The 27,987-nt window shown below is 31.2% G+C and overlaps 1 protein-coding gene across 1 annotated transcript; it reads left to right on the top strand.

Moving 5' to 3' along the window:
- Window positions 1-318: 318 nt before the first annotated feature.
- LOC130446255 (condensin complex subunit 1) lies at window positions 319-25,922 on the top strand. Its single transcript, XM_056782383.1, has 18 exons — window positions 319-556; window positions 621-755; window positions 816-1,429; window positions 3,258-3,359; window positions 3,757-3,918; window positions 3,971-4,141; window positions 4,498-4,672; window positions 4,801-4,942; window positions 6,070-6,392; window positions 9,497-9,596; window positions 12,138-12,419; window positions 12,988-13,201; window positions 14,428-14,763; window positions 15,795-15,994; window positions 19,421-19,591; window positions 22,126-22,392; window positions 23,677-23,947; window positions 25,676-25,922. Exons 1-18 carry the CDS (start codon window positions 436-438, stop codon window positions 25,847-25,849), a joined length of 3,960 nt encoding a protein of 1,319 aa, XP_056638361.1. The 5' UTR covers window positions 319-435; the 3' UTR covers window positions 25,850-25,922.
- Window positions 25,923-27,987: the final 2,065 nt, after the last annotated feature.

Below are 27,987 nucleotides of genomic sequence, written 5' to 3'. Positions count from 1 at the left end.
TTTTATATTTTAAATAAAGTTTCATATCGTACATTATGCCTATTGGTCTATATGAAAAATACCCAGCCAATCGAGTCTGGTATATAAATCCAGCCATTATTGCCATCATTTCTTAACTGTCAGTCGATAAAATAGTGGATTAAAAATACATAAAGAAACCAACTGGAACTTTACTTATAGGTTATTATTTTCCGACAGATACGTAACTACAACATAAAAATTGCACTTGATAAACCCGCTCTTAAAGTACAAAAATTAATGTGTGCATTTAGTAAGTGATTTTACCTTGACCGAATATTGTACGTTACAAAGTTGGTCATACTGTGAGATTGGTGAGACTTTTAAATGTTTGAATAACTGTCATTTTCCGCTTTGTATATGTTTAATAGTTCAGAATTTTATTTATTGGCCAAATAATCTGATCTAAACGATAAAATGGCACACTTTACATTTGTGATACCAGCAAATAAAGAAGATTTGTTGAGAAGTAAAATCAATGACGAATATAAGGTTAACAATGTTTCTTTACAGAAGGACATTCCTAAAGAATTAAAAGGTAATTTTCCATACAATATACTTAAGTTAATTCGATCGGTAGGTAATTATTATGAGTTACTTAGTTTGCAGACAATCACTTCGTGAAGAAGGTGCAGAATATATTCTAGACTCATTTGATACCTATTTCTCTGTACTACATCATGGCGATGTACTTTCTCTAGATCTTATATTTAGATCTTATGAAGATTTACATAAAGGTGAAGATGTTTTTTATCAATTGATATTAGATCATAAACCTAAGTATTTGTGCGTTTCAGGTGTAGTAGAACTGAATAAAGCTCTAGGCTTTCTTTTAGATGATAAAGAAAGTTTAAATGAAGAGATGAAACTAAAATATCTCAATATTCTCAAAATGTTGATATATTTGTACACTCAAATGATTTTACAACTTGAAAAACGAAACGCTGCTAAACGAGAACAACAAATTTCAGTACCGAAAAGTCGTAAAAAGTCAACAAAAGAGCCCGAAGAGGAATTTGAAGTAGATAAAAAAAATATTTTAATAATTCTATATAATATTATCCAAAGAGACATTAATATTTTTTGGGATTCACAAGTGATAGAAGAAAGCTTCATCAATTTAATTTCTGCAATTGCTTACGAATTTCTACAAAACCCTGCAGTTAAAAAACAAAATGAAGTGTTGACTGAAATTTTCAATTTCTTGGGATATCTATTGACATCCTATAATCATGGTACAACTTTTATTATTCGTATAACACAACTTCTCAAATTGCACGAACATTTAGTTCAGTGTGTTCCAAAAGGTATTCAACAGTTAGTACAAAATTTCAGTTCTAAAGGTTTGTTACATGAATTGATCGAAGAATTAACTGAATGGCAAACTGATGAAAAACACCAGGATGGTCAGGTATGTAGATTAACATGCTTTAATTATCATTCAATTTAATTTTCAATACTAATGGGCTTGAGAGATACAGCACTTCTTATGTATAAGAAAAACGCTTTAGCAGAAAACTGGGAGGCATGTCAAGAATTGTGAAATCTTGAATCTGATTCAGTCGGAAGAGAAAAAAGATTTTCTAAAAGATCTAAACAATAGAAATGCACTTTGCAGTTATTAAGAAATATGAATATTTACCCCAATTTCAGAACATTTACAAATCTGCCACAAGTTTGCAAAAGGTCAATGAGCTCAATAAGTACTTTCTGAGTGTATTCAACAAGTCCCATGTATGTCAGGAGAAGATTGCCTTCTACAATATTCATGAAATAGACCATTGTAGGAAATTTAGCTTTGTTATGGAGTCTCCTGAATCAATTGTCAACCATGTATTTACGATTAAATCAAACACAGCTGGAAGTGATGGTCTTAAGTTGCGGATGCTCAAACAAATATTGCTAAATCACTTAATGCATATTATAAATTCTTGTTTAGAGACTGGCTACTTCCAACTGAGTTGAAATATTTGCTTTGTTGCCAGTACTTTAAAAGTCCTCAAATGAGCAGTGCACATCCAGATGAACTCTTTTTTGCATGAAAATAATCTTCTTCTCGTACATCAGTCAGGATTTTGTAGGGGCAATGTTGAATATCCCTGACAACAAATCTGTCTCCTTGGATTTACTAGAAGGCATTTGATGTGTTGGATCACGATCTTCTTGTACAAAACAGAAATATCTGGAATTTGAAGAAATATCTTGTAAATTTTTTGGGTCTTACTTAAAAGTGTGCCGCAGGGTTCAATAATTTAATCTTTTTTGTTTCTCGTATATGTCTTTGATATATGTGACAGTGTCTTTCACTCTCACAAACAATCATATGATGACAATCAGGTCCTACACTACTTTGATCCTGCAAGTCCAGAAGCAGCAGCTACACATCTAAATAGAGATCTGTCAAGTATTCTTGAACATTCCACTAATAATTTAAAGCTAAATGCAAATAAGACTGAAATCTTGTTGTTCTCAGAGACGTAGAGAAAAGTTCGTAATGAGGACCAACATGTTTCCAATCTTTCAATAGTACAAATTGGTTGGTGTTGTTATCAGGCGTAGCCCCAACTTTCCTGTAAAATACTTTTTGGTTGCTATGAAATATATTGTACTGTTGCTTATTTTTTGTGCTTTCAAAATATATTCATGGAAATGTTGATGTTTTGGATGTTGTGTGTGACTACCTATTTGCTTAAATTTTTTTCTTATGGGATTTTTCAAGATATTAGAGAGTTATACACAATTCTTATACTCCATTAGGCGTTCAGCTCGCTCCTAATAATATTGATGGAACGTTCTAGGCGGCGTTGGGATCTTTTATTATTATTATTATTATTATTATTATTATTAAATACACATTCAAATATTAGTTCAAATTTACTGTAATTCTCAACTTTTGTCAATGTTGGCATCTACATTTGGATTGTGCTGAATATGTCCCATGTTGTGACTTTATTGTGCTGAACATTGAAGTATCTCAAATTGGATTTCAATAAAATATTCCAATAATTTTCACAGTATAATGAAAATTATACATATGTATTGGCTTCTCTTGAACATGCAAGTTTTAAATTATGAAAAATCTTTCTCTCCAAAATAAAAAATAATTTTTTCAGTGTTAGAATTTTATGCCAATAAATGACTAACTGTGGCCAAAAGATTGAAGTAATTTTTAAAATAGGCTTCTCATGTTCACATTTCACTCTCATATGAAAAAACAATTCTTATGAACATATTTTTAGGGTGCCAGAAATTGTGCTACAGTTCTTTCGACATTAGCAGCACTGATGCCAGATCTCATGATGCCAGAAGTGGTTTCTCTGAATAACTATTTGTATCATGAGGTAATTTTTAGCATTACAGTTACTGTTTCTTTGAACTAAAGTTGAAACAATATTGATTTCAATAAAGTAAATAATATTTGTATAAATATTTATAGTGAAAAATTAAATACACTACAATTATTTAGTGATAAATAGGTTTTAAATATTACATATATGTATATTAGGGTGATTCATTTCCGAAAAAAATTTTTTTTTATTCAACAGGATCCTCTGAAGGTATATTCAGAAGATTTCTTCAATAAATGAGTCAAAAGCTTTTTGGAAATTAATATTCTTAGAATACCATTTATTATTAAATACTTAATACATATTGTGTTTATGGTTTGACTTATTAATATTTTTTGACTTTATTTTAATTAACATTAAACATATTAATAGTACCTTATTTCCATTTCAGCCCCCTAGCCTTAGAATTTCGGTAATAATGGTTATTATGGAAGTTATTTTGAATAATTTGACCAGCAATGATTTGAGTGATGAACAAAAACAGTTTAGAGATGAATTATTCGAAATGATTTTAGAGCATACTGAAGATAATTCTGTTTTAGTGAGAGCTAAAGTAAGTATAAATTCAAACAAAAAAATTAAGAATCAAACGAAATTTCTTTTAGGTGTTTCAACAATTGGCCAGGCTGCAAAAGGAAATGGCGATTCCGTTAAAGTTTCAACTCCAAGTATTGGAGAAAGCTGTAGAACATTTGTGCGATAAAGGGTCTTTGTCAAGGAAGTGTGCAATTAATTGTGTTACCACTTTTTTAACATGTAATGCGTTTAGTGCGAATGTAAGTATTCATATTTATTGTTATAGTTCATTCATTAAATGAATAGAAAAAATTACTTGTCTGAAAGCAATTGGCCCTTGGAACATACCGAAAAAATAATTCTGGCCTGAAGGCTTCAAAGTTTGGAAACCCCTGATGTAGACAAGGTTATCTCAAAGTTATTGTGGCCATATAAATATAAGCTAGTAGGCTGGAAATGGGTACTTGAGCCTATAATTGTATACTAGGTATACAAAATCATCATCAAACCCATGATCCCAATGCATCACTTATTTGGTGGATGAAAACTGAACAAACACCAGCATAGAAGGGGACATATGAATTACAGTTGATTGAATTTAAATTTGTTTTTTTAGTTATCTTTATCATCAATAAGAGAAGAATTGGAGAAACATAAAAATTTGTTAAAAACCACCAAAGGAAAGTTTGAGGATCCTAAAATGGAGCAGATAATGAAACTACAAGCACAGTGGAATGATATTGTCGAACCACTTAAAAATGTAGTCGAAAAAGAACTAGGAAGAGATAAAGGTGACATATTTATTTGTTTTTGAATACATTTTTGCGAAAAATATCGAATGATAGTTATTTATTTATTAAAATTCAATTCTATCTCAATATTATTTTCCATCAAATTGATTTTCTTTATATTTTTACAGAAAATGAATCCGAACACAAAAAAATCCCACCAAATAAAGCTCAACAGGTAATCAAAATCTATCTTGAAGACTCGAAATTTAAGGAAGCTTTCAACGTGTGCAGAATGGCTATCAAAGATAATGCATTCATTGAAAAATTCAAGTGGGTTAATTATACAATTTAAATACATTTTGTTTTTATTGTGTTTGTCGAAATTGTAATATGTTTTTGATCAAATATCTTTTCTATGTCTTCAATTGTCACCGCTAAGTAATCACTTTTGTCATTTAGTCACTTCCAAAACTAAAAAAACCCTTGTCAATTTCCCACTTCAATGCGAGCTTGTGTATGTAACGAAATTTCATTTTAAGACTCTTTTCCTTTGTTATCTCCTAAGGATCATCACATATAACTTATTTGTTCCTATGCTACTGTGATGGTTGTTCTTTATATTCACTATTTAGCAGCTACCAAGCTACGCTAATACACCACTTCCACTTGATATACCTAGACTATCAATAACCGATAGACCACCCATAACAATCCAGCCACCAAAACTTAAAAAAACTTAACTTGATCATGATTATTTTCTTTTTTAATCTTGTAATTGCCTCAAATACAAAGGAAGTCAATACATGTCTGAATGACTTGTATCATCAAACGCATTATATTGTACGAGCTTGTCCACTCTTATTGAATTGCAGTTTTTCACTGTCTAACCTAACCTAACCAAGTTATCGTCTTCAGAGACTGTAGATAAACCTTTTTTTTGTACTTTTAGAATTTTTTAAAAATACTCCAAATTGAATTTTTTTAAAATCCAAGGAAGTCGCGACAGGGATATATATATATATATATATATATATATATATATATATATATATATATATATATATATATATATATATATATATATATATATATAAACTTCCACCAAATTTCAAAGGAATAAAACTTAAGATATCATATCAACCACTTCAAAAAAAGTAGTTTGAGAAATAATTCCAGTAGAATATCTAAATAAATAATAAAATCTACTGTATCTCCGGAAAAAATACGAATTTTTAAAAATCCGTTTAATGACATATTCTTAATGGTGTAAGGTTTGAAATTATGCAAAAAAATCGATTTTTCCAAATTTCTAGACCAGAATACTCCCTTAACAAAAATGCATAAATGAATAAAACTTGTAATATTAACAATCTGCGAATTCCGTCTGTACTATCAAAGGTCTAAATTTAAAGTATCAGTAACAGAACAAAAATATTAATACAAGTAAACTATTATAGGGAAAGGAGCTCCATAGAAGATCTCGATTTCTATATGGGGATATTTTATACCATTTTCTTTAACGTTTCCAAAATTGTTGGTCAAATGGAAAACCAAGAATTTGTCAAAGTAACCGAAGAAGATTTAAGAAATATGGAAAATTTGTCCTCAAAAATAGATTTCTTGAAACAGTGCGTCGAATTTTTAGAAACCATCGATGCGGCCATAGACGTGTGCGTGGAATTGCTGGAAACTACGTCTGTATCCGATATGCAGGAAGCTATTGAATTTTTCGTAGCTGCATATCAATTTAATATTGATCGAGCGACTGAAGGAATTTTAGGTAAATGAAAAATCAGTTAATGACAATAGTTTAATAAAATGACAATTCAAATTTACATTTGAAAGGCAAGCCTATATTTTTTAAATAAGTTAATTTATTGTTAAAAAATGTCGAAAATTATGTGGGGGTAGAAAATGATTATTAATTATCCTAAAAATAAATTTTAAAAATATCTCAAAAACATAAAAAGATATTAAAACAAAAAGTTTAATACAAAAATGTAGGCATACAATTTTCTATAAAATCGTCGTATTCACATTAGAAACCACAATATTTGAAAAAATTATTAAAAAATCTATAAAATATCGATTTTCTTTAACAGTTTTGATGTGATTTGATGGAAGAGTAACTTTTCATTGCTTGACAACACTTTTGCTATGGTGATTATATTGTTAATTGAAAAATCATGAAAAAAGTGGAAGGACTTATTTTACTACTATAAACAATAAAACAGTTTCAATAATATTTATACATAAAAAAGAAGACATGTTAAGGTAACTTATTTGAAAGAGGCTGGGTTGTTTTAAATTCTTAACAATGTTGTATCCCATATAGGCCAAGCAACGGGGATTTTTTCGTGACACAAATCTTAACAGGTAGCGAGTGGTGCCAATCGATAGAGAAAATTGCCCCCATCAAAACAGTATACTTTTAAACTCGAGAAAATCGCTCGTTTGTTTGTTATTAACAAAAAACTGTAAATTTTCGGAATTTTTTTGGTTTTTTATTTATAAATCCGAAAGATTTGTAGGAATCGTTATGGTTGTAATACGAAAGTTGTAGAGAATTGGATAACGAAGAAAATGAGCTGTTGCGCGACTTCGTAGCTTGATTAGAAGCTGAGAAAACCCGGAAAAACTGGAAAATTCTCTCTTTTTTTAAAAAATTCATATCTCCGTCAATTTTTGACGTGGAGAGCCGAAACTTCGCAGAATGATAGAAGAACATATGCGCTTTATGCATGCAAAACCCTGTAACTGTGCGATTATTAGTTTTGCCGTAACGGTTGTTTAAACAAATTAACGCGAAACTTTCCCGAGTCTCCTAGTGACACACGGATCGTTTAAATTCAATTTTGAAAACGGATTTCGAAAGAATGCGACCTCAGCTACACAATGTATATTCTGATTTTTCGAAAAAAAAAAGAAAAACTGTTTCAAATCCGACGTCAAAGATGACCGTTTTTCTTCGCGCGCCGCGAAATAACAAACAAACGCGCGATTTTCTCGAGTTTAAAAGTATACTGTTTTGATGGGGGCAACTTACTCTATCAATTGGCACCACTCGCTACCTGTTAAGATTTGTGTCACGAAACCCTATATACAGGCTGCCCCGTTGCTTGGCCTAATAGTCTAATTATACTCCTATGTTTAAGCTCATAATGGCCTAACAGTATATACTGTGATTGTGGCTTAGGAGCCGCAATAAAATATTATATAAAAAAATGGAAACGTTTAAGTAATGAGTAAATGAAATATAAACACAAAAACTGCATTTGTATTTTTAAAATAAAACTAGACAGAAATCTGGTGCATTCTGTTCCCAAAATAAACATAAATACAAATTTTAATGAAACTGAAAGGGTTAAAAGAATTTGCTTTTTTCTTGAAAAAAATACTAAAAAAGTTCTAAATAATATATGTATAAGAAAGGATTTTTGTGGACAAACTAATAGACCAAATGCATAGCAGGTTGGACAAGGATATTCCATTTGAAGCGGTAATGAACGACCTCCAATCGTGGGGCAACAAAAATCTTCCGGACACAATTATCACAACCAGTAAGAAGATATTTCTGGAGGTCTATCGACAGATTTAGTATCACCAAGAGGCAAAGGAAAGCAGCAGCTCCTAGTAACTCAAACATAAACTCCACTTTACCTCTGCTAACCCTTACAAGAAATAGACATTAATAGAGAGACAAGAAATAATTATTAGATGATTAAAGTACCTCTATAAAGCCAGATTGCGCAAACAAAATGGCTCAAAATGTATCTCTCTGGTACACAGACGGTTTGAAGCTAGTACAAGGAGAGCATATTTCTAGGAACATCACTCACAATTTTTCAGGTAGAGTTAGTATAGAAACGTCTCTGAAAAGCACATCCACATTCTCTCAGATAGCTAAGTGGCCTTGAGGGTCTTGAAAGCTATAGACTGCACGTCCAAACTAGTGTGGGAGTGTAAAAAAACTCTAGAAGCTCTCGCTAACATAATCAAAGCAACACTAATGTGGCTTCCAGGGCGAAAAAAAAGGGAAACGACTCCATATCTTGGACCAGAACTCTACTGTGACCTCATGAGATGCCACATCAATAATGAACTGAACGAATTGCAAAAGAATCAGATAGAATCTTACTGGAGAAACGCTCCAAGCACAAGACAATCTGAATTATTCGAACAAGCCAAGTAAACAGCAGAGCTTCTACTGTGCTAATGTCCTGCCCATTTTGCTAAAAGGCTTAAGAACCTTTAAGAAGCAATATCAACACCTTGAGAAATGGAACACAAAACCCCTAAAAAATAGCGTCCTTTGGGAGAAGTTTGTTTTTTTGGAAAAAGAATAATAAGATGTAGAGTCTTGTACAAAATATCTTCTAGTTATAGGCTGTAAAGCCAAAATGACTCCCCAAAACAATCTACAAGTATTTTTGTGAGGATTACATAATAGCCAAGATAAAAAGATATGTTAGACATATGACTAAATATTTACTTACTTTTACCTCTGATAGAAGAATTCATGGGAAATAATTCCAAAATTAAATGTCCCTGCTTAAATATAATGAAACTGAATTGAGATATTGGCTATAGAACAGGACAACACAATAATTAATGACAAAATATTGGGCAACAAATAAAACAGGGTAATAAACATGTTCCAAAATTTTGATTGTTCATTTAAAGAAGTCAAAAGTTGAATAAGTTGATGGAAAATTTTAAGCCCCATTTTTGTTCGAAACTTATCATTTTTAATAATGAATTTTTTGAATGTATATTAAAATCAATTTATATTGTTGGCTTATCCCTCAGAAGGTAATTTGAATTCTCAATTTATTGGAAAACATTGGAACATCAATTTATTTATCAAGCGAATTAATGTTTTAGCAATGTTGCGAGTTATGCAAAGAACTGAACAAGAACGTAAAGACGCGATTATTGGTGCGTTTAAAAATATTTATTTATTATCTGATTCCAAGAATTTGAGGTAAGTAGAATTTACAATAATTATATAACTTTGATTTTTTAATAGTAGGAAGACGGGTTCGTTCCTATTTAAGAGGTTTTTGGATAAAAAATACCAAATTATCTTAACCATCTATGAACAATCCATACCCCATGTTTTTGTACTAATAATCATAAGCTATGATCTTGACAATCTGCTACCCTGTTCACTTGTCCTGTGCCTCTTGCCCTTCTTTTTCAGACCTATTCGTCTCATGTCAAATAACATCTTACAACAGTATCCACACTCCCGATTAGGTCGAAGATGTATTGTTAGTATCAGGAGTGATGTGAGTTGTATGGGAGAATTGGGTTATCCTTGATAATTTAGACTGTTTACGCTCTTCTTTTCCAATTCTTGTATTTGAACAGTTATTTCTTCTGGTTTGTTTGATATTTTAATCATTTTTGTCTTTTGTTTGTTAATCTGCAGTCCCTCATTACTCCACTTCTGTATTCTATTTTGTAGCTCTTCTTTTGTGTTAGCGAATATTAGTAGGTCGTCCGTATACGTTAGTATACTATTCTATGTGTGTTTTATTTCCTTTTTCTTCAGCTTTTTCGTCCATGACTAGAAGAAATAACGGAATAATAAGAAGAATAACGAGCTTACAACGTCCCCTTGTCTCGCTCCTCTGTAAGTTACAAAATTACTTGTCGTCTTCCAGCTAACTTTTACCACATTCTCTATTTTCTTATATAATAATTTTAACTATGTTTATCAGTTTGTTTGCTAATTTCTCTATTCCTAAAAATGCAATAAAATATTTAAATTGATATAACCGGAAGTGGACATTTTTTAACTAAATCTCACTCATAAATATGTGTTCGCTGATAAATTGCCTTGACTTTAATCTAATTTTGACCTTTATGAAAATATAATCTGACATTGACAACTTGTATAATTATATCAATCAACAGATGTTTTTATATAGGACAGACATCTTAATGTTTAGAAAATAGAATAAGGAATATCAGTAAAAAAATACTTCATCAATAAACCATTAAATATCCAAAAACATACATTTAATTATAAAATTATAAAATCCAGCTAAGGAGTCTGAAGAACTTTTCGTGATGACCAGAAACGACATGAAACTGATGGTCGATCTGCTGAAAGGTTTCTGCAGTGTCAAACACTACCTTAACATGATGGGCATGGCATAGAATCTACTCTGCCAATGTTCTGCTCATTTCGCAAAAATTAAATTTTAAATTATAAAAATTCTAAAATCCTCAGAGTCAAATATACCAAAAAAAGATAATTTCTAAATATTATTCACATAGAAAGAGACGGGAAAGCTATCAATGATAAAAAAGATCTATAAAATATTAGGTGATTCCATTCTTTAGGGTACAACTCTCCAATAACTTTGACTTTGAAATATGTTATTACTGGGGTAACTCTGAGCATGTCCATGTATATTTATATAGGGCGCTCATATTTTTTTCCATACATTCAGTTTTTAATAATGTAAGATCCCGTGCTTTTGTATCTTCAGATCATTGTTCCCATAAGTTCCAGTGGGTACAATACTAACTTAACTTCAAATAGTACTATTTGTTTTCTTTTGTTATATATTCCCCCTGGTGCCTCGTCTAGCGCGCGCCCTTTTTGTAATATTTGTTATCAACATTCTACCTACTACCACATACCTCAAGCTCAAAAGGCGATAGAGTTGTACCCTAAAAGATAAAATGTCCAATTATTTTATAAATTCCAATGTAACTGAATAATTTGAATTGAGGATTTCTTCTTTTTCCTGATGTGACATCGAAAGACAAAGAAAAATTTTCATTGTGATATTCATATGGTAGACTATCTGTTTATTGATATTGTTACAAACTCGTCCACGTCATAAAGCGTGTAGCCATTCCTGTCCCGTTATAATGTAATTCTAAAATTTGGCAAATTCGTGGTGCCTTTAATTTTGTTTTTATTATTTATTATTTATTACTTGTATTGTTTTTTTTTTTAGAACTAATTTCTAGGAAGATCTTTTCATTTATTTTTTTGTTTATTTTCTAGAATTTTCGAGAAATACGTATTGGGTATATAAAGGGGTTTGCTTAACGGAGTTACTTAGTTTAAAATAAATAGTCATGGTAAACAGAACGAAATAGAAAACCAACTGGTGAATTTGAATAAATTATTAGGTATTATAAGTTAATTAAGTCCAGTGTATGTTGTGTATGTAAAAGACAGTGTATATAAATTTACCCCACCGACATAAAAAGTTTAAATAAATTGTCAATGTCAGGTTATACATAATGAAGATCATTTATCAGAAAGAAAAACATATAAAAAGACTTAAGAAGTTAGAGAAATAAATATGAATACACATTTCAGCTATAATAATATCTCAAATATTTCATTTATTTCTGTCCACACTGTATGCTATTGAATATCCCATTTTCCGATGCTATTATTAATTCAAGTTTGTGAAAAACTTCGTATAACGACTTTTTTGTTGTGTTAAATTTCTTGTTTTATCAATTTTATTACAATTTAACTTTATTTCAGTGATCATTGTTCCGTTGTTGTCCAGCGTTTAATTTGTTTAATAAAATCTTTACCGGCAACAAATCTAGACGATCTTCAAGAAATTTTATCGGATTGGATAGCAAAAGGTACTTTAGATAACAGCGTCATCGATATGTTATGGCAGATCGTAACTCAACGTGTCACCACTAAAGTCGAAGACGAAATAGCAGCCGTTGTTTTGTTGAAGATGGCAGCGACGGGAAGAAAAACAATAATTTCGAAAAATCTTAATTTAACAACGAACATCGCATTCAACGAAAGGTAATCGTTTTTAATATTTGTTGTTAGAGGTATTTCCAAAGAAAAATCGAACCAAAGACTAAAACGAATATTATTTTGGATGTTCACACTGTAAAATCTTGACACAGATGGTAGATTGTATGAGGATCGTTTTGGTTTTGTGCGGGACTCTGTATCTCAATGTTCTACCTCCAAAATACTTGGATTTCTCCAAAGGAGTAGGACATTTGCATAATATATTCTCTACTGTATATATGGCTTGCTTGCAAAATCTGAAATCTTGTATTTTCTATTATAGCTTCATGTTTTGTTACTTTTTTACCATCTTCATTTTTTATCGTGTTCCACTTATTTTTTCTCGCTAATCTTCTCAGATGTTTTATTTCTATCACATTATTTTTGCCTCAGATTTTCCCTTAATTTTCTACTGCATATGTTATATATTTTCATTTTCACAACCATATCTATATTTTTGTGTGCCAAGTACAACAAACAAAATAAATTTAAAACTCATAATTAAGTTTCTATTATATTTTACATAATATTAAAAATTTTATATAAAAATTTAATAATACTATTTTTGTTTAAGGGGAAAAAACAATCTACAATTTCTCGCCGTTTGCTGCAGACTTTTATCAGTAGCCTACGAAAAAGTTGATGTGAATAGTCAGAATTTCAGTTTTAGAATCAAACCTACTGAAGATTGTTTTGTTAATCTATGTAACATATTGAGCAAAATGTTTTTCAAATCATCGCCATTTTATCATGAAGCTTTGTACGCTGGATTGGATTTCGTTTATAAGGTAAACAACATATTTAAAGTCTGCGTTCATGAGTATATTTATAGTATATCACCAATTTCGAAATTTCATGTATTTATTGAACAGAAATCAAAGTTTCTAACTTTATACCTACTTAATATTGTCACGTTTTTTACTCCCCAATTTGATTATGTTTTGTTGACTCTTCAAACGCAGCCCAGAATACTCCAGAATATTCAATAACTATGTAATCTAGCAATCACCTTGTTACTAGGGGAAAAAAATGATTTAACATCTGTTAAATATTGCTACAACACGCAAAGGTTTGAATTTATTTAAAAAAAATTATTAACTGATATTCTGATATATATCTTTCTGTTCAACATATTTTGATGTTTCTTGTTGAATTTCTCATTTTCCAATCTTCATTCTTTTCCTTCTTATGATGCCTTTCTAGCCAATTCGATTCTCTCGAATATTCTTGTAGGTTATTCAGTCTAAACACTTAGGAACACTCCAGAATATCGATAACTACATGATCATACACGCGAATACAAAGTTACAAGGGAAAGAAGAATAACCTAACCAATTTTATGATCTGCTTAGCCTCTTTACAATATAATAATAATAATCTAACACTTGGCAGTTTGATTTTATTTGAAAAACAAATCTAGTATTAAGAGAAATCAAGGCTTATAATTTCCCATATAAATTTTTTTGACATTTTCTCCGTCCATCAACGTATTTTTTTGATAAATGAAACGACTCATTAAAGTATTGGAACACTCGAGGGGTTTTATATTTATTTATTAACATAAATTAAGGTTTATAATCCCTTAGTTAACATTTTTTGACGTTTTTTCTACATTTCCATCTGTCATATACCTTTTCTACATTCAATTCTTTTCTATCAAATTGCAGTTCGAACAGTCAAGAACACTTGAAGAAGATACATGTATCCTGCATTCATATTGATGGAAAAGGCTTTCACGTCACGTGTACATTTTGTTGATATGCATTATATCTATTTATTGTATGAGATTATAGTGTTGTATTTTTGTAATTATTGAACCAGACTGTAATATGCACCTACAAAATTGTCAGGATACAAATACCTTACAACTACAGTCTAAAAGACCCTTTAACGACATTTTAACTGCATCACAATGCTATCTAGCCGTGGTTGTTTGAGAACTGTTGATTAAGGACCTATCCCACAAACCTCAAAACCTCCGATTTACTTTTATATCAAGGATTTTTTATTCTAGTTGAGCTCCAAACCGGAAATATTTGTCGAACAACTTTTGCAGAACATCATTCCAAAATTTTCAGCGAAATTAGAAGAAGATCCCGATTTAGAAGTACCTCAGTACGCCCTCATAAGGATTTGTCAGTTGTGCGGTTGTGTGGCAATCAAGCAATTGGAATATATGGACGATACTGTTTACAAAGAATTGAAACGACGTCAAAACGTTAGAGATGAACGAAAAAAACAAAAGAAGAGTCTAACTGATGTTAATAAAATTGGCAAAAGAAAGAAAAAAATATCTCTTACTGCTACCAGAGCATCTGAAGCCTCACTTTCAAATATTACAGTTAGTGCAGTGAGTATTTTTAAACCTGACTTTTCATATTTTTCAACCTTCTTTCCTCTACTATACAGCACTGCTTTTCTAACGAATTTTAATTTCTCTCGAGTTTTCTTGTAGGCTCCTCAAACGTAGTCTATAACACAAAACCACTCCACAGATTGTTCGATAACATAGTAATCATGCGATCATTTGACAAGTTACAGGGAAAAGAAGAAGAACCTAACCATTTGAACAATCTGATTAGTCTCAATAAAATATAATTATATTTTAACACTTCCCATTTATCAACTTCCTTTCCTCTTTCAATTCTATCTCTTGAATATTCTCGTAGGCTACTTGAACGCAGTCTATAGCACTTAAAAACACTCTAAAATAGACAAACGATGAGGTATAAGAAAAGAAGAATAACCTAACCATTTGAGCTTCGACACAATATAATAATACTGAACACACTGTTTACACTACCAACACACAATTACACTGTCTGACGCGCATTTCGATAACCAAATTATCGTCTTCAGAGACTGAAAAAAACTCGCGTCAGACAGTGTAATTGTGAGTGTTGGCGTATTGGTAATGTAAACAGTGTTTTCAGTATAAATTTCACCAACGGTTCCAGACATTCCAGCTTAGTTAACAATATAATAATATTGTAACACCTCCTATCTTCCTACAAAGTTCTTTTTTAATTCTATTTGTCGAATGTTTTCATTAACTTTTCAAACGCAGTCTAGAGCACATAAAAATACTCCAGTACATTCGATAACTTAGTAATTATGTAGTACAACAATGAGTTACAAGGGGAAGAAGAATAATATAACCATTTGAACAATCTGACTACCCTGAAAACAATATAATAGTATTGTAATACTTCCCATCTATCAACTTCCTTTCCTCTTTCAATTCTACCTCTCGAATATTCTCGTACTGTGCCAGAACATTCTAGAACCCTATGGAATATTCCCCTCGAGTAACTGAGTTTTTGATCTTACTTTAAATGGTTGGATCTTTTGTTAATTTTCTTTAAAAATTCATTGTTTTAGACAGATGACGATACCATCATGGAAGGTGCTCAAGCTGAAGATACAGATGCGGATTTTATCCTTAATATTCTCGAAAAAAATATTGTCACTGGCAACGGATTTTTAGCGCAATTGGCTCCAATAATAATACAAATTTGCGAGCGCCCTGATATTTATGAAACTGAAGAGCTGCAGTTTGCTGGAGTAACAGCATTAGCTAGGTATATTTCTCAATTTTTCCAGGAAAATTAATTTTTATGTGTGTTCGTTATATTTAGATATTTATTTCAAAAATATCATACTTTACAGCATCGTTATTGCCTTAAATATAATTTTGATGATTTTGTCAAAAAAATTCAGCACAATAATATCATCGATAAGTGTCATTAAAAACCTTTGGATATTTACAAACCATTTGACAAAATTCGATTCACTAGAATTCTTCTTGACTGAATAATAATAATAAATATAACTGGAATTCTTCTTGACTGAATAATAATAATAAATATAACTGGAATAAATGCTTAAATCTCCCAATAAGACCTCAGAAAATTCTGTTCATCATCCTTTTTGGATATTCACGAAACATTTGACAAAATTCAATTCCTAAAATCCTTCTGAATAATAATAATAAATATAACTAGAATAAATGCTTAAACCTCTCAATAAGACCACAGAAAATTCTGTTCAACAGTCTTTTTGGATATTTACAATGCATTTGACAAAATTCAATTAACTAAAATTCCTCTTGACTGAATAATAATAATTATAAAAAGAATTAATGCTAAAATCTTCCAATAAGATAAAATGTTAATTTTGTTTCTGCCCTCCCCACAGCTGAATATATTCCTGTATACATAGAGGCATCGACAAAAGGAGGTGGTCGATGTCTAGTTCTAAGCAATTTCAATTGCTGAATTAACTTCTCCAGAGTCTGTGAATAGTGATGCAACTGGACAATCTTTTCCTCATCATATCTCATACACGTTCGATGGGATTTAAACCTAGTATTCACGGAAAAAAAGTAACGTCAGTTTCTTAGTGAAACCCCATAGTTCGACGTGTTAAAAAAAAGACTTGTGGACGTCCATTTAGATGTGATGGTACAGGGATTTATGGAATATCGTCTAAGCAGTAACTTCCCAAACCATTATTGTACAGTCTTGTACACAATAGATGGGTGATAATTTTGATTTGAGATATTTTCACAAACACAAGAAGGTGATTTTGAAATACCTCTATTATCCAGCTTTATTAATCAGTTTTCTGTTTTTATAAACATGACCAAAAAACGTTGATATTGTTATCATAACTTGTTCTAAATATGAACATGATGTAGCCAAAAAATAAAGGTCAAGAAATTACTCCTTTTGGGTGTAATTCGTCTAATGCCACTGAAATTAGCATCTTCAAATTAACTCTTTCACATTATAAAATGGATAATGAAAATCAAATCAAAGAACCTTCACATTAAACTAGAGTTAACATCTTTATATTCTCAATGACATGAAAAGATTCTGTTGCTCAGAATTACAAAAATATTACAAGAAAACAAATTGCATATGACATTGTAAAGTATCATGGCGCTGCAGAGTACAATAAAGAATCACCACTCATTGTTAAAGGTCCTTGTTACATGGAAAACGAGATGTCACATCCATATTCCTATATTCAAGAGATAGAAACCTTAACGTAAAAAAATTGGAAAGCCACACTAACTACTTAGTATTTCTGTTTTATCTGAATAGAAAGTAATGGATTAGAAAGGACCCAATGGACTGCTATTTTGGCAGAGAAAGAAAAAAGATTAATGTCAAAACAATATTGCACGACCATGGATGATTCCTTATTCTCTTGACTGCTTTTAATGATTCCAAGAGAATCGAAAAATATTTTCAATACTTCCATAGTTCGCAAAATTATTTCAAAAGAGTTTAATACAATTTTAATTTTTTATTAGAACTAGAACTATTTTTTTCGAGAAATCGATTAATGATTCCTAAAAAAATTATTTAATTTGATAATTGGAATACAAAAAGAATAGGAATGCATGAATTGGAATCGATATCTGAAAAATTAATTTTCAGGTTTTAAAAAAGTGATTAGAAAATCCTCACTTGGTGATGTTCGTTCTGATATTTTCTAATTATTTGTTTTGATCGGGAGAATAGGAGGAATAGGAATCTATATAACTGTGTGGTCTGAGAAGTGGACCTAATGTTTAATAAATTTCTTTTCACTAGAAAAGTCTTATCATGATCAAAAGTCACAAAACATGGGAAAATCTGGTAAGCCACACGATCCGTTAAATATTTCTGCTACTTGTAGAGGGAAACGATGGAGAAAGAATGAAATTAACATGATGATAGTAGATCTTTTTTCACTAGAAAGCTCTCATCAACACCCACAAACTACATACAAAAAATGTAAAGATACACCAACAACTTAATGTTCCTGGTAGTCTGAAAGGTCTCATCGTACATTGAAAAAAGCCACAAACTACATACAATAACTGGAATGTTACACCAACAAATTAATATTCCAGCTACTCAAAGGCAAACGGAGGATTAGAAAGTAATTGAGATGATTAAGTATATCTATTTTCACTAGAAATGTCTCATTGTACATTTAAAATATCTGAACTATATAGAAACAGACTGAAAATCTGCATCTAATTGGTATTTCTGATACTTATAGAAGCAAACAGTGGACCCAAAAAATAAACTAGTGGTATTCTTTTCACTAAAAAGGTCTCATTACATAGCCACAAACTACATACCAAAACTGTAAAGATATATCAACAACTTAATGTTTCTGCTAGTCCAAAAGGTCTCATTGTACAGTTAAAAAAGCCTCAATATTTTTGATGCTTTTAAAGACATGCGGAGTAGTATTCTTTTCACTAGAAAAATCTCATCACACAGTTAACACAAACTGGATAAAAAAAATGGAAACCAACTACTTCAAGAGGTAATGAATTATACACAAATAAGGATAAATTTTAATTTCCTTTACATTGAAAATTTCCCATAAAACAATTTATGAAAACTGCGTAAAAAACTGAAAAGCCACATTTACTTTTTTGTTACTCCGAGAGGTGAGCAGTAGATTAAAAAAAATGGTTAGATAAATCTCTTGCCACAAGGGATACACACCATCAAAGTGATCTATAGAATTACATTCTGATTGAAGGTCACAACTAACATATATGTTGTAGTGATGGTATTCAAGATGAGGGAGCTACCAAACTCTCCTGTGCCAAGAGAAAGGACCAGAAACACCAAGAAGTCTTGGGTCTGACATATATTTAACTTTCCATCGAGAATGTCTTATTTTGTTACAGATGATTAAACAATAAGTGTTGTCACTCTGTTATTGATTCCGCCTTGCATGTGATTTGACGAGTAACAATAAAGATTATTTTGGTCAAAACATGGGTTATATTAATTCATATTATAATAATTACATTTAATTTGCACTTGATTAATTGTACACAAAGTCAGGTCAAAAACTAAGCTAAAATCCTGTGTCTCTGAATAATGAAACTTCCTATGTCTCTGAATAATGAAACTATAGTTTGTTCATATTTCTTCTTTTTTGATGAAGAAAAAGCTGCAACTTTATATTTAGATCATTTTTCTTTATAGGTATATGTTAGTATCAAGTGAATTTTGCCAGAAACAAATAAGACTCTTATTTACAATTTTTGAAAAAACGAATTATCCAGGCATAAAAGAAAATATATTAATCCACTTATCAGACTTACTTACAAGGTTCCCGAATATCATCGAACCTTGGACAGATAGACTTTTTCAACGGTAAGCATTTATTTTTAATAATAAGAAAATTAAATTTTAAATGATGGAACATGACTGAGAAAGCAAAAAGATTGAAATTATCTCTCGTTATTTGTAAATATAGATTAAAAATTGTAGAAATAAAAATACGATGATCGTTTTTCCAATGCCAAATAATTTGACAAATTTTTATTTGTCAATAATTCTCAGATTATTCTCAAGGTTACTTTGGTTACAATTTTTCAAAAATTGTTTCGATGAACATTCACCTTTTCAAAAATTATATTTTGACCCCACTATAAACATTTATTGTATTTTTAATGTTATTACCATTATCATTATCATTTCATTAGTATCTAACGAATACATTCAAATATAAATCATTTGAGTGGATTATTAATTATATAAAGCGGTTATAGCATAATAAACTAATACTGAAACTAGTCAGTTACATTATTGGTACATAAAAACATCGAATTCAATCGCCAGTAGTTAAAGGATATGAATTATGTATAATATTTTACTACAATTATAATTAAAAGTATTTTGATTTATTCTTCATTGAAATGACACATTAAAACGATTTTGTCCACTTCTGTTGATGAATAATTGGTTCAATAAAAGTATCATCACGAAAATGTAATACCCACTTCTATGTTGATGATGTAACCATATTTATTTTGGTATATAGCAAATGCTCCACGTCTACGAATGAATGTAACTGACTAGGTGTAGTTTTATAGCATCTATTATATCTGCTTTGATTTCAGTATCATCGCACTGCGAAGCGATTTGCACTCGTGTCTTCATAATAGTCTTTAATATTATGGTTTACTATTAGATTTACTATAAGCTGCTCTCCTTTGCCTTTTAGGGTTTGTAAATCTATGGATAAACGTATAAGAATGTCTCCGTACTGTTTGTGATGATTGTGTTACCTATACTTGTTGATTGTTTTGGGAGTCGTTTTGGATTTACAGCCACTCTGCATCTATACCTAGAAGATATTTAATAGAAGACTCTACTTAATATTCTACTTCCAAAATACATAGGCTTCTCCCAAAGAAGGGATTCTTGTGTCCCTATGTGTTAGTACTACTTCTTCAAGGTACCTAAACCTTTTAGCAAAATGGACGGGACATCCGCAGAGTAGATGCTCTGCTATTTCCTTGGTTTGTTAGCAGAATCTACAGTTGTCATCCTCTGCCATCCTCATCATCTTAAGGTGGTATTTGACCTGTCAAAAGACCACCAGTTTCATTCGTTTCTGATCATCACGAGAAGTTCTTCAGACTTCTTAGCTAATATGTTTATGAATCTTTCGGATTGTCTTATGCCTTAAAAGATTTCATCTGATTATTTAGCCATCTCGTCAAGTCACAGTAGGGTTCTGGTCCAATCGATTTGGCAAGACTGTCTTTCCTGGTATAACCTTGTGGCCTGAGAGCCACATTAAGATTACTTTGTTGTTAGCTGGTGATTCTAGAGTTTATTAACACTTCCACACCTGTTTGGACGTACACTCTATAGCTTTCATGACCTTCAAGGCAGCTTAGTCACCTGAGAGAATGTGGATGTGTTTTTTAAAGAGGTTTCTATCTTTCTATCCAAACACATTTGTTTATTGCTAGCAACTCTACCTGATTAATTGTGAGTGATGTTCCTAGAGGTATGGAGAGCTTGTATTTTGGTCTAGAAATGCCTAGTCCAGCTCTTTGCGCTAGCTTCGAACCATGTGTGTACCAGAGAGATACATTTCGAGCTTGCGAAGTCACGGATACTTTTTCAACTGTCCACTATTTACCATGTCTTCATTTTGCTTGTGAAATCTTGCCTATTTATAGATGTAGTTTTTATTTTTACTTATTTCTGTATTAATGTTGATTACCTGTGTAATTAAGTGGATCTTGTGTTAAAGTTACTATGAGCTGCTCTCCTTTGCCTACCTGTGCTGGTAAATCTGTTGATGAACCTCCAAAAATATCTATATACTGCTTGTGATGATTATGTCAACCTAAACTTTTTCAATTATCCAGCTTTTAGCCATTGCTCCATTTTGTTTGCGCAATGTTGCCAAAGTTTAGTATATGCAATATACACCATAACTTTTTTTATCATAAAATTAATACTACATACATATTTTCATACCAACGTAGTGTCTCGCCTGTTGAAATATCTTTTTCCAAGTCTAATTGTATACTACATGTAAATGTCTTTATCGTCACTGTCAGTAAGCTGGGGCCCTATCTGTATGATACGCTATACAACCCTTCACTAACCATTGCAATCACGCTGATAATATAAGTTTTAACTGTCTTCTTTTTTCCAGTACCAATATATAATTCTGGTCCTGGTAACTTCAATAATAAAACAACCGCTGGTGATTTATTTAAGTGTTTTTATTAACATTAATGTAACTGACTGATTTCATTTTTTGTTTGTTAGACTTTAGTACAATCATACTTTGAGAACGTTACTTAATCTATAAACGAGTGTTTTTCAACTGTTTTTTTTTTATATTAATTTCTATTATTGATACAAAATTATGTTTTCAGCCTTAACGACCCACTTCCTGAAGTACGCCGTTCTTCGTTTTTCATTATATCCAGATTAATACTCGGAGATATGATTCGAGCGCATAGTCATATCCCTAAAATGGCGTTTTGTTTAGCAAACGAAGATGCAGATTTGCGAACAATGTGTAAAACGTTCTTCCTGAAATTATCTCACAAAGAAAATAACTTGTATAATGCTCTTCCAGATATATTTTCTCATTTTATTGATACCGGTATTGATGATGAAGGATTACGAAATACAATGAAGTGAGTACTTAATTCAAAAGATTAATGTATAGATTAATCAATACGATTGGAGCTAGCGCTGGTACCTTTATCAACAGGGTTCTGTCCGAAAGTTTTACAGGCTGAAATAAAAGGTTTGCTACAAAAAACGGTGACACAATTTTTATAGCAGCATTTATTTCAACTCTCAGATGTTTAGACCAGTAATGACAAGTTTGAAGTTATTTTGTTACTATAATCGTGTGTGTTATTAAAAAGTAATGTGATATAACGCATCAAGTCGAAAATAGTGCCAAAGAAGCTCAAGAAATGTTAACATAATATCTTCGGTGTTAATGTTGTAAACGCGAGGACTTTACATCTGGTATGGGTCATGGAAAGTGTAAATGAATCAAATATGGGTGACTCTGGAGGTCCTTCAAAATTAATGGACTAACTAATTTATTCAAAAGATTAATATATCAATAGCTAAGTGAGGAATATATATTGAACAATGCATCAAAATTTATTTAAAAACAAGTACCAAAGAGCTCACAAAATATTGACATGTCTTTATGGTAAAATTACAGTAATTTTGAAGAAGTCGATGAGCGATTCACTAGTGGGAATAAGTCAATTAAGGACCTGGAAAGATAGGGATGTTTTACGGTGTCAAAACTTCGTATGGGTCCATATAAAGCAGTTTAACATTTTTAGATGAGAGTGAGTGCCATATTTGTTGTCTGTAAACTGATGAATAAAAAGAAGAATTATAATTTACTTGGAGTTCAATATGATACAGTTTAGTTATTAAGTAGATTATTAAAAAGGAGTGGAATAAAAGAGCTTTATTAGTGAATAAAAGTGTATATTTTCTTCCTACATAGTTTATAGTTGGGTTAGTAAGCGGTCATTGCCTTCTAAGAGCTACATCGTGTCCCACTTGAATCTACCAATGACCATTTGGGATAAACAATCACTGTTAAGATTCAAATCAAGATTTATACAATAATTTTTTTATGAATCATATTGTGATAATATTCTTTTAATATTTATGACTCCTAACTTTAAAATTCATGATAAAATCAAATGTTGCGAAAACACAACATGTTTTTTCTTTTCTCATAATGAACGAAATTGAATAATTAAAAAATATCCTTATAAAAAGTACACTATATGCCAATGGTATCGGATTTAATGGTGTACTTGAGGGATTCTCTCCAGACAAGACGCCTGCGCGAAAAAATTCGTTAACTGTTCTTGTCTTGGAATTATCGAATCTCAAATACAATATGACTATTCTCTCATTTAAATATATATTTTTAGGATTTTGCTCGATATGGTTGAAAACGCCAAACATTTAGAAAATGTGATCTCTAGATTCTGTACAAAATTCCAGCACACTGAAGATAAACGCCAACAAAGACATATTTCGTATTGTTTGACTTTGATAAAGTACAATGACAAAGCACTCCGAAGATTAATTGAAGAATTTCCAACTTATAAACATTTAGTAAGTGACGAGGAGATATACTCGAATTTTAAAACCATTATACAAAACTGTAGTAAACAGCAAGTCGGAAAAACAGATTTGAAGGTAAGATCATCTATAATTTTTTTTTGGAACTATCTGATAAAAATCTACTTTTAAAATGTTTTCTTTTCCTTTTTTAATTTGGAAATCACCTTGGTTATCTACTGAAGTCTCTCGTATTCTAGGCAGCATTTTGTAGTTCTTTTTGTATTCCGGTGTTTTGGCTCATGGATAAGGGTCAAGAGATCAATAACATATCGAAACATTTTGATAGAGACCGAAGTAGGTCGAACGTCAATTTTTACATGTTATTTTACACTAACTTTCATGGATAAGAGACCTTAAATCAACACGAAAAACATGCAATTTCTCTGTATACTTTCTTTTCATTCTACTCAGTGTACTTTTACCATCGTTCACATTTTTTTATGAATATTCAGCACTGTTACAATCTTCTCTATAAGCAGAGTAATGAGTAAATTGTCTTTAAGTCACTAAAGTGAGTCGGTTGACGGTACTCCGAGAGTATTTATTGTGAAATATTTCTGGCCATATTCTCTTCAATCTTCTATTTGCTAGTGGTTGGTTGAATAGATTATTTATTAATCCATTCTTGTGGTCATTGGATTGAATTTTGTATCTTGTGCAATAATTCTTTATGACATCTTTGATTAGTGGGATGTTCAGATCGTTATGAATTGTTTGGTTAGTAACGTAGCAGGGGACTCTACTCAACATAAGGAGTGTTTTGGATTGGAGTATCTTCGTATTTGAAGGTTTACTGCAGCCCCATAGTTCTATTCCATACGACCAGATTGGTGTGAATACAGTTTTGTAGATGAGCAATTTATTTTCGAGTCTTAGTCGAGACCTTTTGTTGAGTAGCCAGTGCATATTTTTTAGTTTCAAAACTAACTGTTTTCTCCTGTTTTTGATATGTGTTTTCCATGTAAGTTGTCCAACTATATGCAACCACAAGTACTTGACAACTGGTTTTATCGGAATTGGAATATTATTGATGTACATTTGCGGTCACAACAGATTTTCTTGTTGTTAATATTATATGCTCTGATTTATTGACATTGACGTTAACTTTCCACTGATGGAGCCAGTTTTGTAATAAATTATCAGAATATCAGAAACAGATTCTATTGTATGGTAATTTGAGAAGGTATCCTTAACTATGACTTTGAAGTAGTGGTTGGTGATATAAGATTTTAAAATAAAGTATAGTTGTTCTTTTAAATGTAGATTCAGTTTGTAGGGGAGACCATCATGCCAGACTCTGTCGAACGCCTGTTGTATGTTGAGAAATACTTCTTTCTTTCTTGTAGGGTTGTTTTAATTATATTTACTATTCTGTGGCATTGTTGAATTATGGAGTGTTTGTATGTGAAACCGAATTAGTGCTGTGGTATGAGTTCATTTATGGGAACAACAGTTTTGATTTTACGTAGAAGTAGTCTTTCCAGTTTTTGATTCATGATAACCTGAGCATACTTCCATTGTATTGGATAGTATCGAAGGCGTAATATACTATTACAGATTACTGTTGACAGCACCACTACTTTTATTGGTAGCTTCTGTAGTAGTTCCCCTGTTATTACCAGGAGCTTTCTTGGGATTTAGAAGTTGTTATTTTTTGTCGAACTTATGACAGGGTAAATGCCATCAACGGTAGAGATAATTGTCATGATGCTTCAAGGTACCTTTTTTATATTATCTAGTCTGCAGCTACTTTTTTTGTAATATGTTTGTGTATTTAAAACAATTTAAATCATTTATTTTCAGCCCATCGCAACTGAACTTGAAACTCTAATAAAATCAGTGTTTGAATTACGAGAAGACGGTAATATGCCTCCACCTCCCGTGCCAAAATCTGTAAAGAAACGTTCAAGGCCTGTTAAAAAAATAAAAGAAAAAAGAAAGAAGAAGCAACTTAGTGATTCTGATGATTCGGATTAATATAAAGAAATCTATATTATAATATACATACCTGATTTTCAATGCTATTAACGAAATATATTCATATTTTTTTTCCTGTGTTTGACTAACCTCCATTAATTTCTTCAACAGTGACAATTTCCAGAATCCACAGATGGAAATAATTTGAAAAAAACTTTATGTTCAAAGATTGGGCAGAAGAATACAGTTATGAGTTACAGAGTGGGTTTTATATAATCGGAAATGGATACTGTGGGCACCACATAGATAAATTAAATTTCAGACTGTACTAGCCTACATGCTTACCAAACCTAAATATGGCTCCAGCTCAAAAGAAGAATAAAAGGTCTTACTAAAACTATAGGCGTATTTCACTGAAAATCATTCAAAAAATACTTTATGCTCAGTAGTTGTATATGAGATGACTGTCGGAATTCGATTCTACGAGCACCACACCCGACAAACTAGACTTCAGACTACACTGAAATCACACCTATTGAATATTTGTGTCACCCGCAAAGAAGGATTATATCGCTTCTTTAAATGACAATTGTACAATTGTCACTATTCTGAAGAAAATGTGGGTGAGTTGTGTTTTGGAGAATTTTCGACATTGGACATTATTCATCTGAAGAGGCTATATGTCGTTTAGAATTAGTTACAACTGAACAACAGAATGTATCTCATCAAATACAATTTTCGGAAGTTATAAGCGTGAGTATTCCACTGAAAATTATTAAAAAAAGGCTGTGCTCGGTGATTGGATTCTTTGAGCACCTCAAAGAAAACAATATAAGTAAATCACCGCTGTGATAATAACATGTGAAAACAAAAACCGTCGCATTCGCCAAATATAGACTTTTCTATCATAATCGAACAGGGCAGGCTTCACGGTCGATATCGTGGGCGAGCTCGTAACAATATATTACTGTTATTACAGGTTGTGTCCAAATCGCGCAGGAGATATCCAAGACAGTGGGTGTAGGCTACTGAATGGCTCACTAATCACATAGTTTGGTTGAAAAATCTTTCCAAATTTAATTAATACCAAAGTCGTCGTAAATTAAAATTTCCTCATATTAATACGAATTATAATCAACGTCAGCCATGTTGTCTTCTTCCCGATCGATATTTAAAACCCTGTTTTTCAGCTGCTTTTCAGGGATATTTGAAAGATTGCATCCAGAGGTACACATGTCATCTACGTATTGCCAGAACGTCGGCAAACGTATTTATTTGTAAATCTATTAGATGAAATCTAATTAGGGACTTAAATCAGAAAATAAAGACATTTTTAATAATAATAGGATTTGAGGTGCCTAGCTCCACCAGCTTTCAAATCAAAATTGTGTGGAGAGATAGCAGCTAATTCACTCATAAACAAACAAACAACGAAGTAAAGTGAAAAGAATCGTTAAAAAAATGGACTCTATGTTAAAAAGGTAATCAGTTTTTCTGGCATTCATTGTGTTTGAATAATGAAATTTCTATTTTTTTTTTCTTGAAAACTTAGGAAGTATAAGTGACGAACAAGGGGGACGTTTTCACCAAGATTCGAAGAACCACATCAAGGATTTTGGGATGAAAATATGTTGGGGAATTGCTGTTGATCTATTATAAATTATTTCAGTTTATTTAATAAATATACCTAAAAATTATTAACTTATATTTGAAAGTAACAGCTGATTAATCCAAATGTCTTACGGAACAAAATTATCTAGGAGAGTTTAAATTATTGCATGTTGCGTTATGGAATAAAATTATCTAGTAGAATTATAAAATGTTGGGTTAAAAACAATAAATTATACGTATTGCTTTGAAAACACGTATTATTTAAACTATGAAATTATAAAGATCAAACTATAAAGCGATAATATTTCATTGGAATATTAATATTACATAATGGAGCATATAAACAGTCTATAAATAACAGTATAATGCCAGATTATCCATAGGCGTATCAATCAGTGGAATCCATAACCAAAATAAATTTAATTTTAATGCTTTAATTTAACGTATGTGTCTGTTACAGTTTAAATCCGTTTTCAGTTAATTCTAGTTTTCACAAGGGAATATTAGTTTGCATAAACCCATTCCGTTAAAACTGTTTTTACTGGTCAAAACTATTTTATGCGGAAACATTTACTTCCGGAGATACC

Source organism: Diorhabda sublineata, chromosome 7 (assembly GCF_026230105.1).
Source record: "Diorhabda sublineata isolate icDioSubl1.1 chromosome 7, icDioSubl1.1, whole genome shotgun sequence".
In the NCBI taxonomy this organism is placed as follows: Eukaryota; Metazoa; Arthropoda; class Insecta; order Coleoptera; family Chrysomelidae; genus Diorhabda; species Diorhabda sublineata.
The sequence above is the reverse complement of the archived record's forward strand: the minus strand, read 5'-3'. Positions and strand labels throughout refer to the sequence as shown.

Bases quoted from the DNA above. Each gene is read 5' to 3' on its own strand.
- LOC130446255 (XM_056782383.1), top strand. From the start codon at position 436: ATGGCACACTTTACATTTGTGATACCAGCAAATAAAGAAGATTTGTTG. The intron at 3,919-3,970 runs GTAAGTATAAAT...AATTTCTTTTAG, and splicing joins CTGTTTTAGTGAGAGCTAAA to GTGTTTCAACAATTGGCCAG. The intron at 14,764-15,794 runs GTGAGTATTTTT...TCATTGTTTTAG, and splicing joins CAAATATTACAGTTAGTGCA to ACAGATGACGATACCATCAT.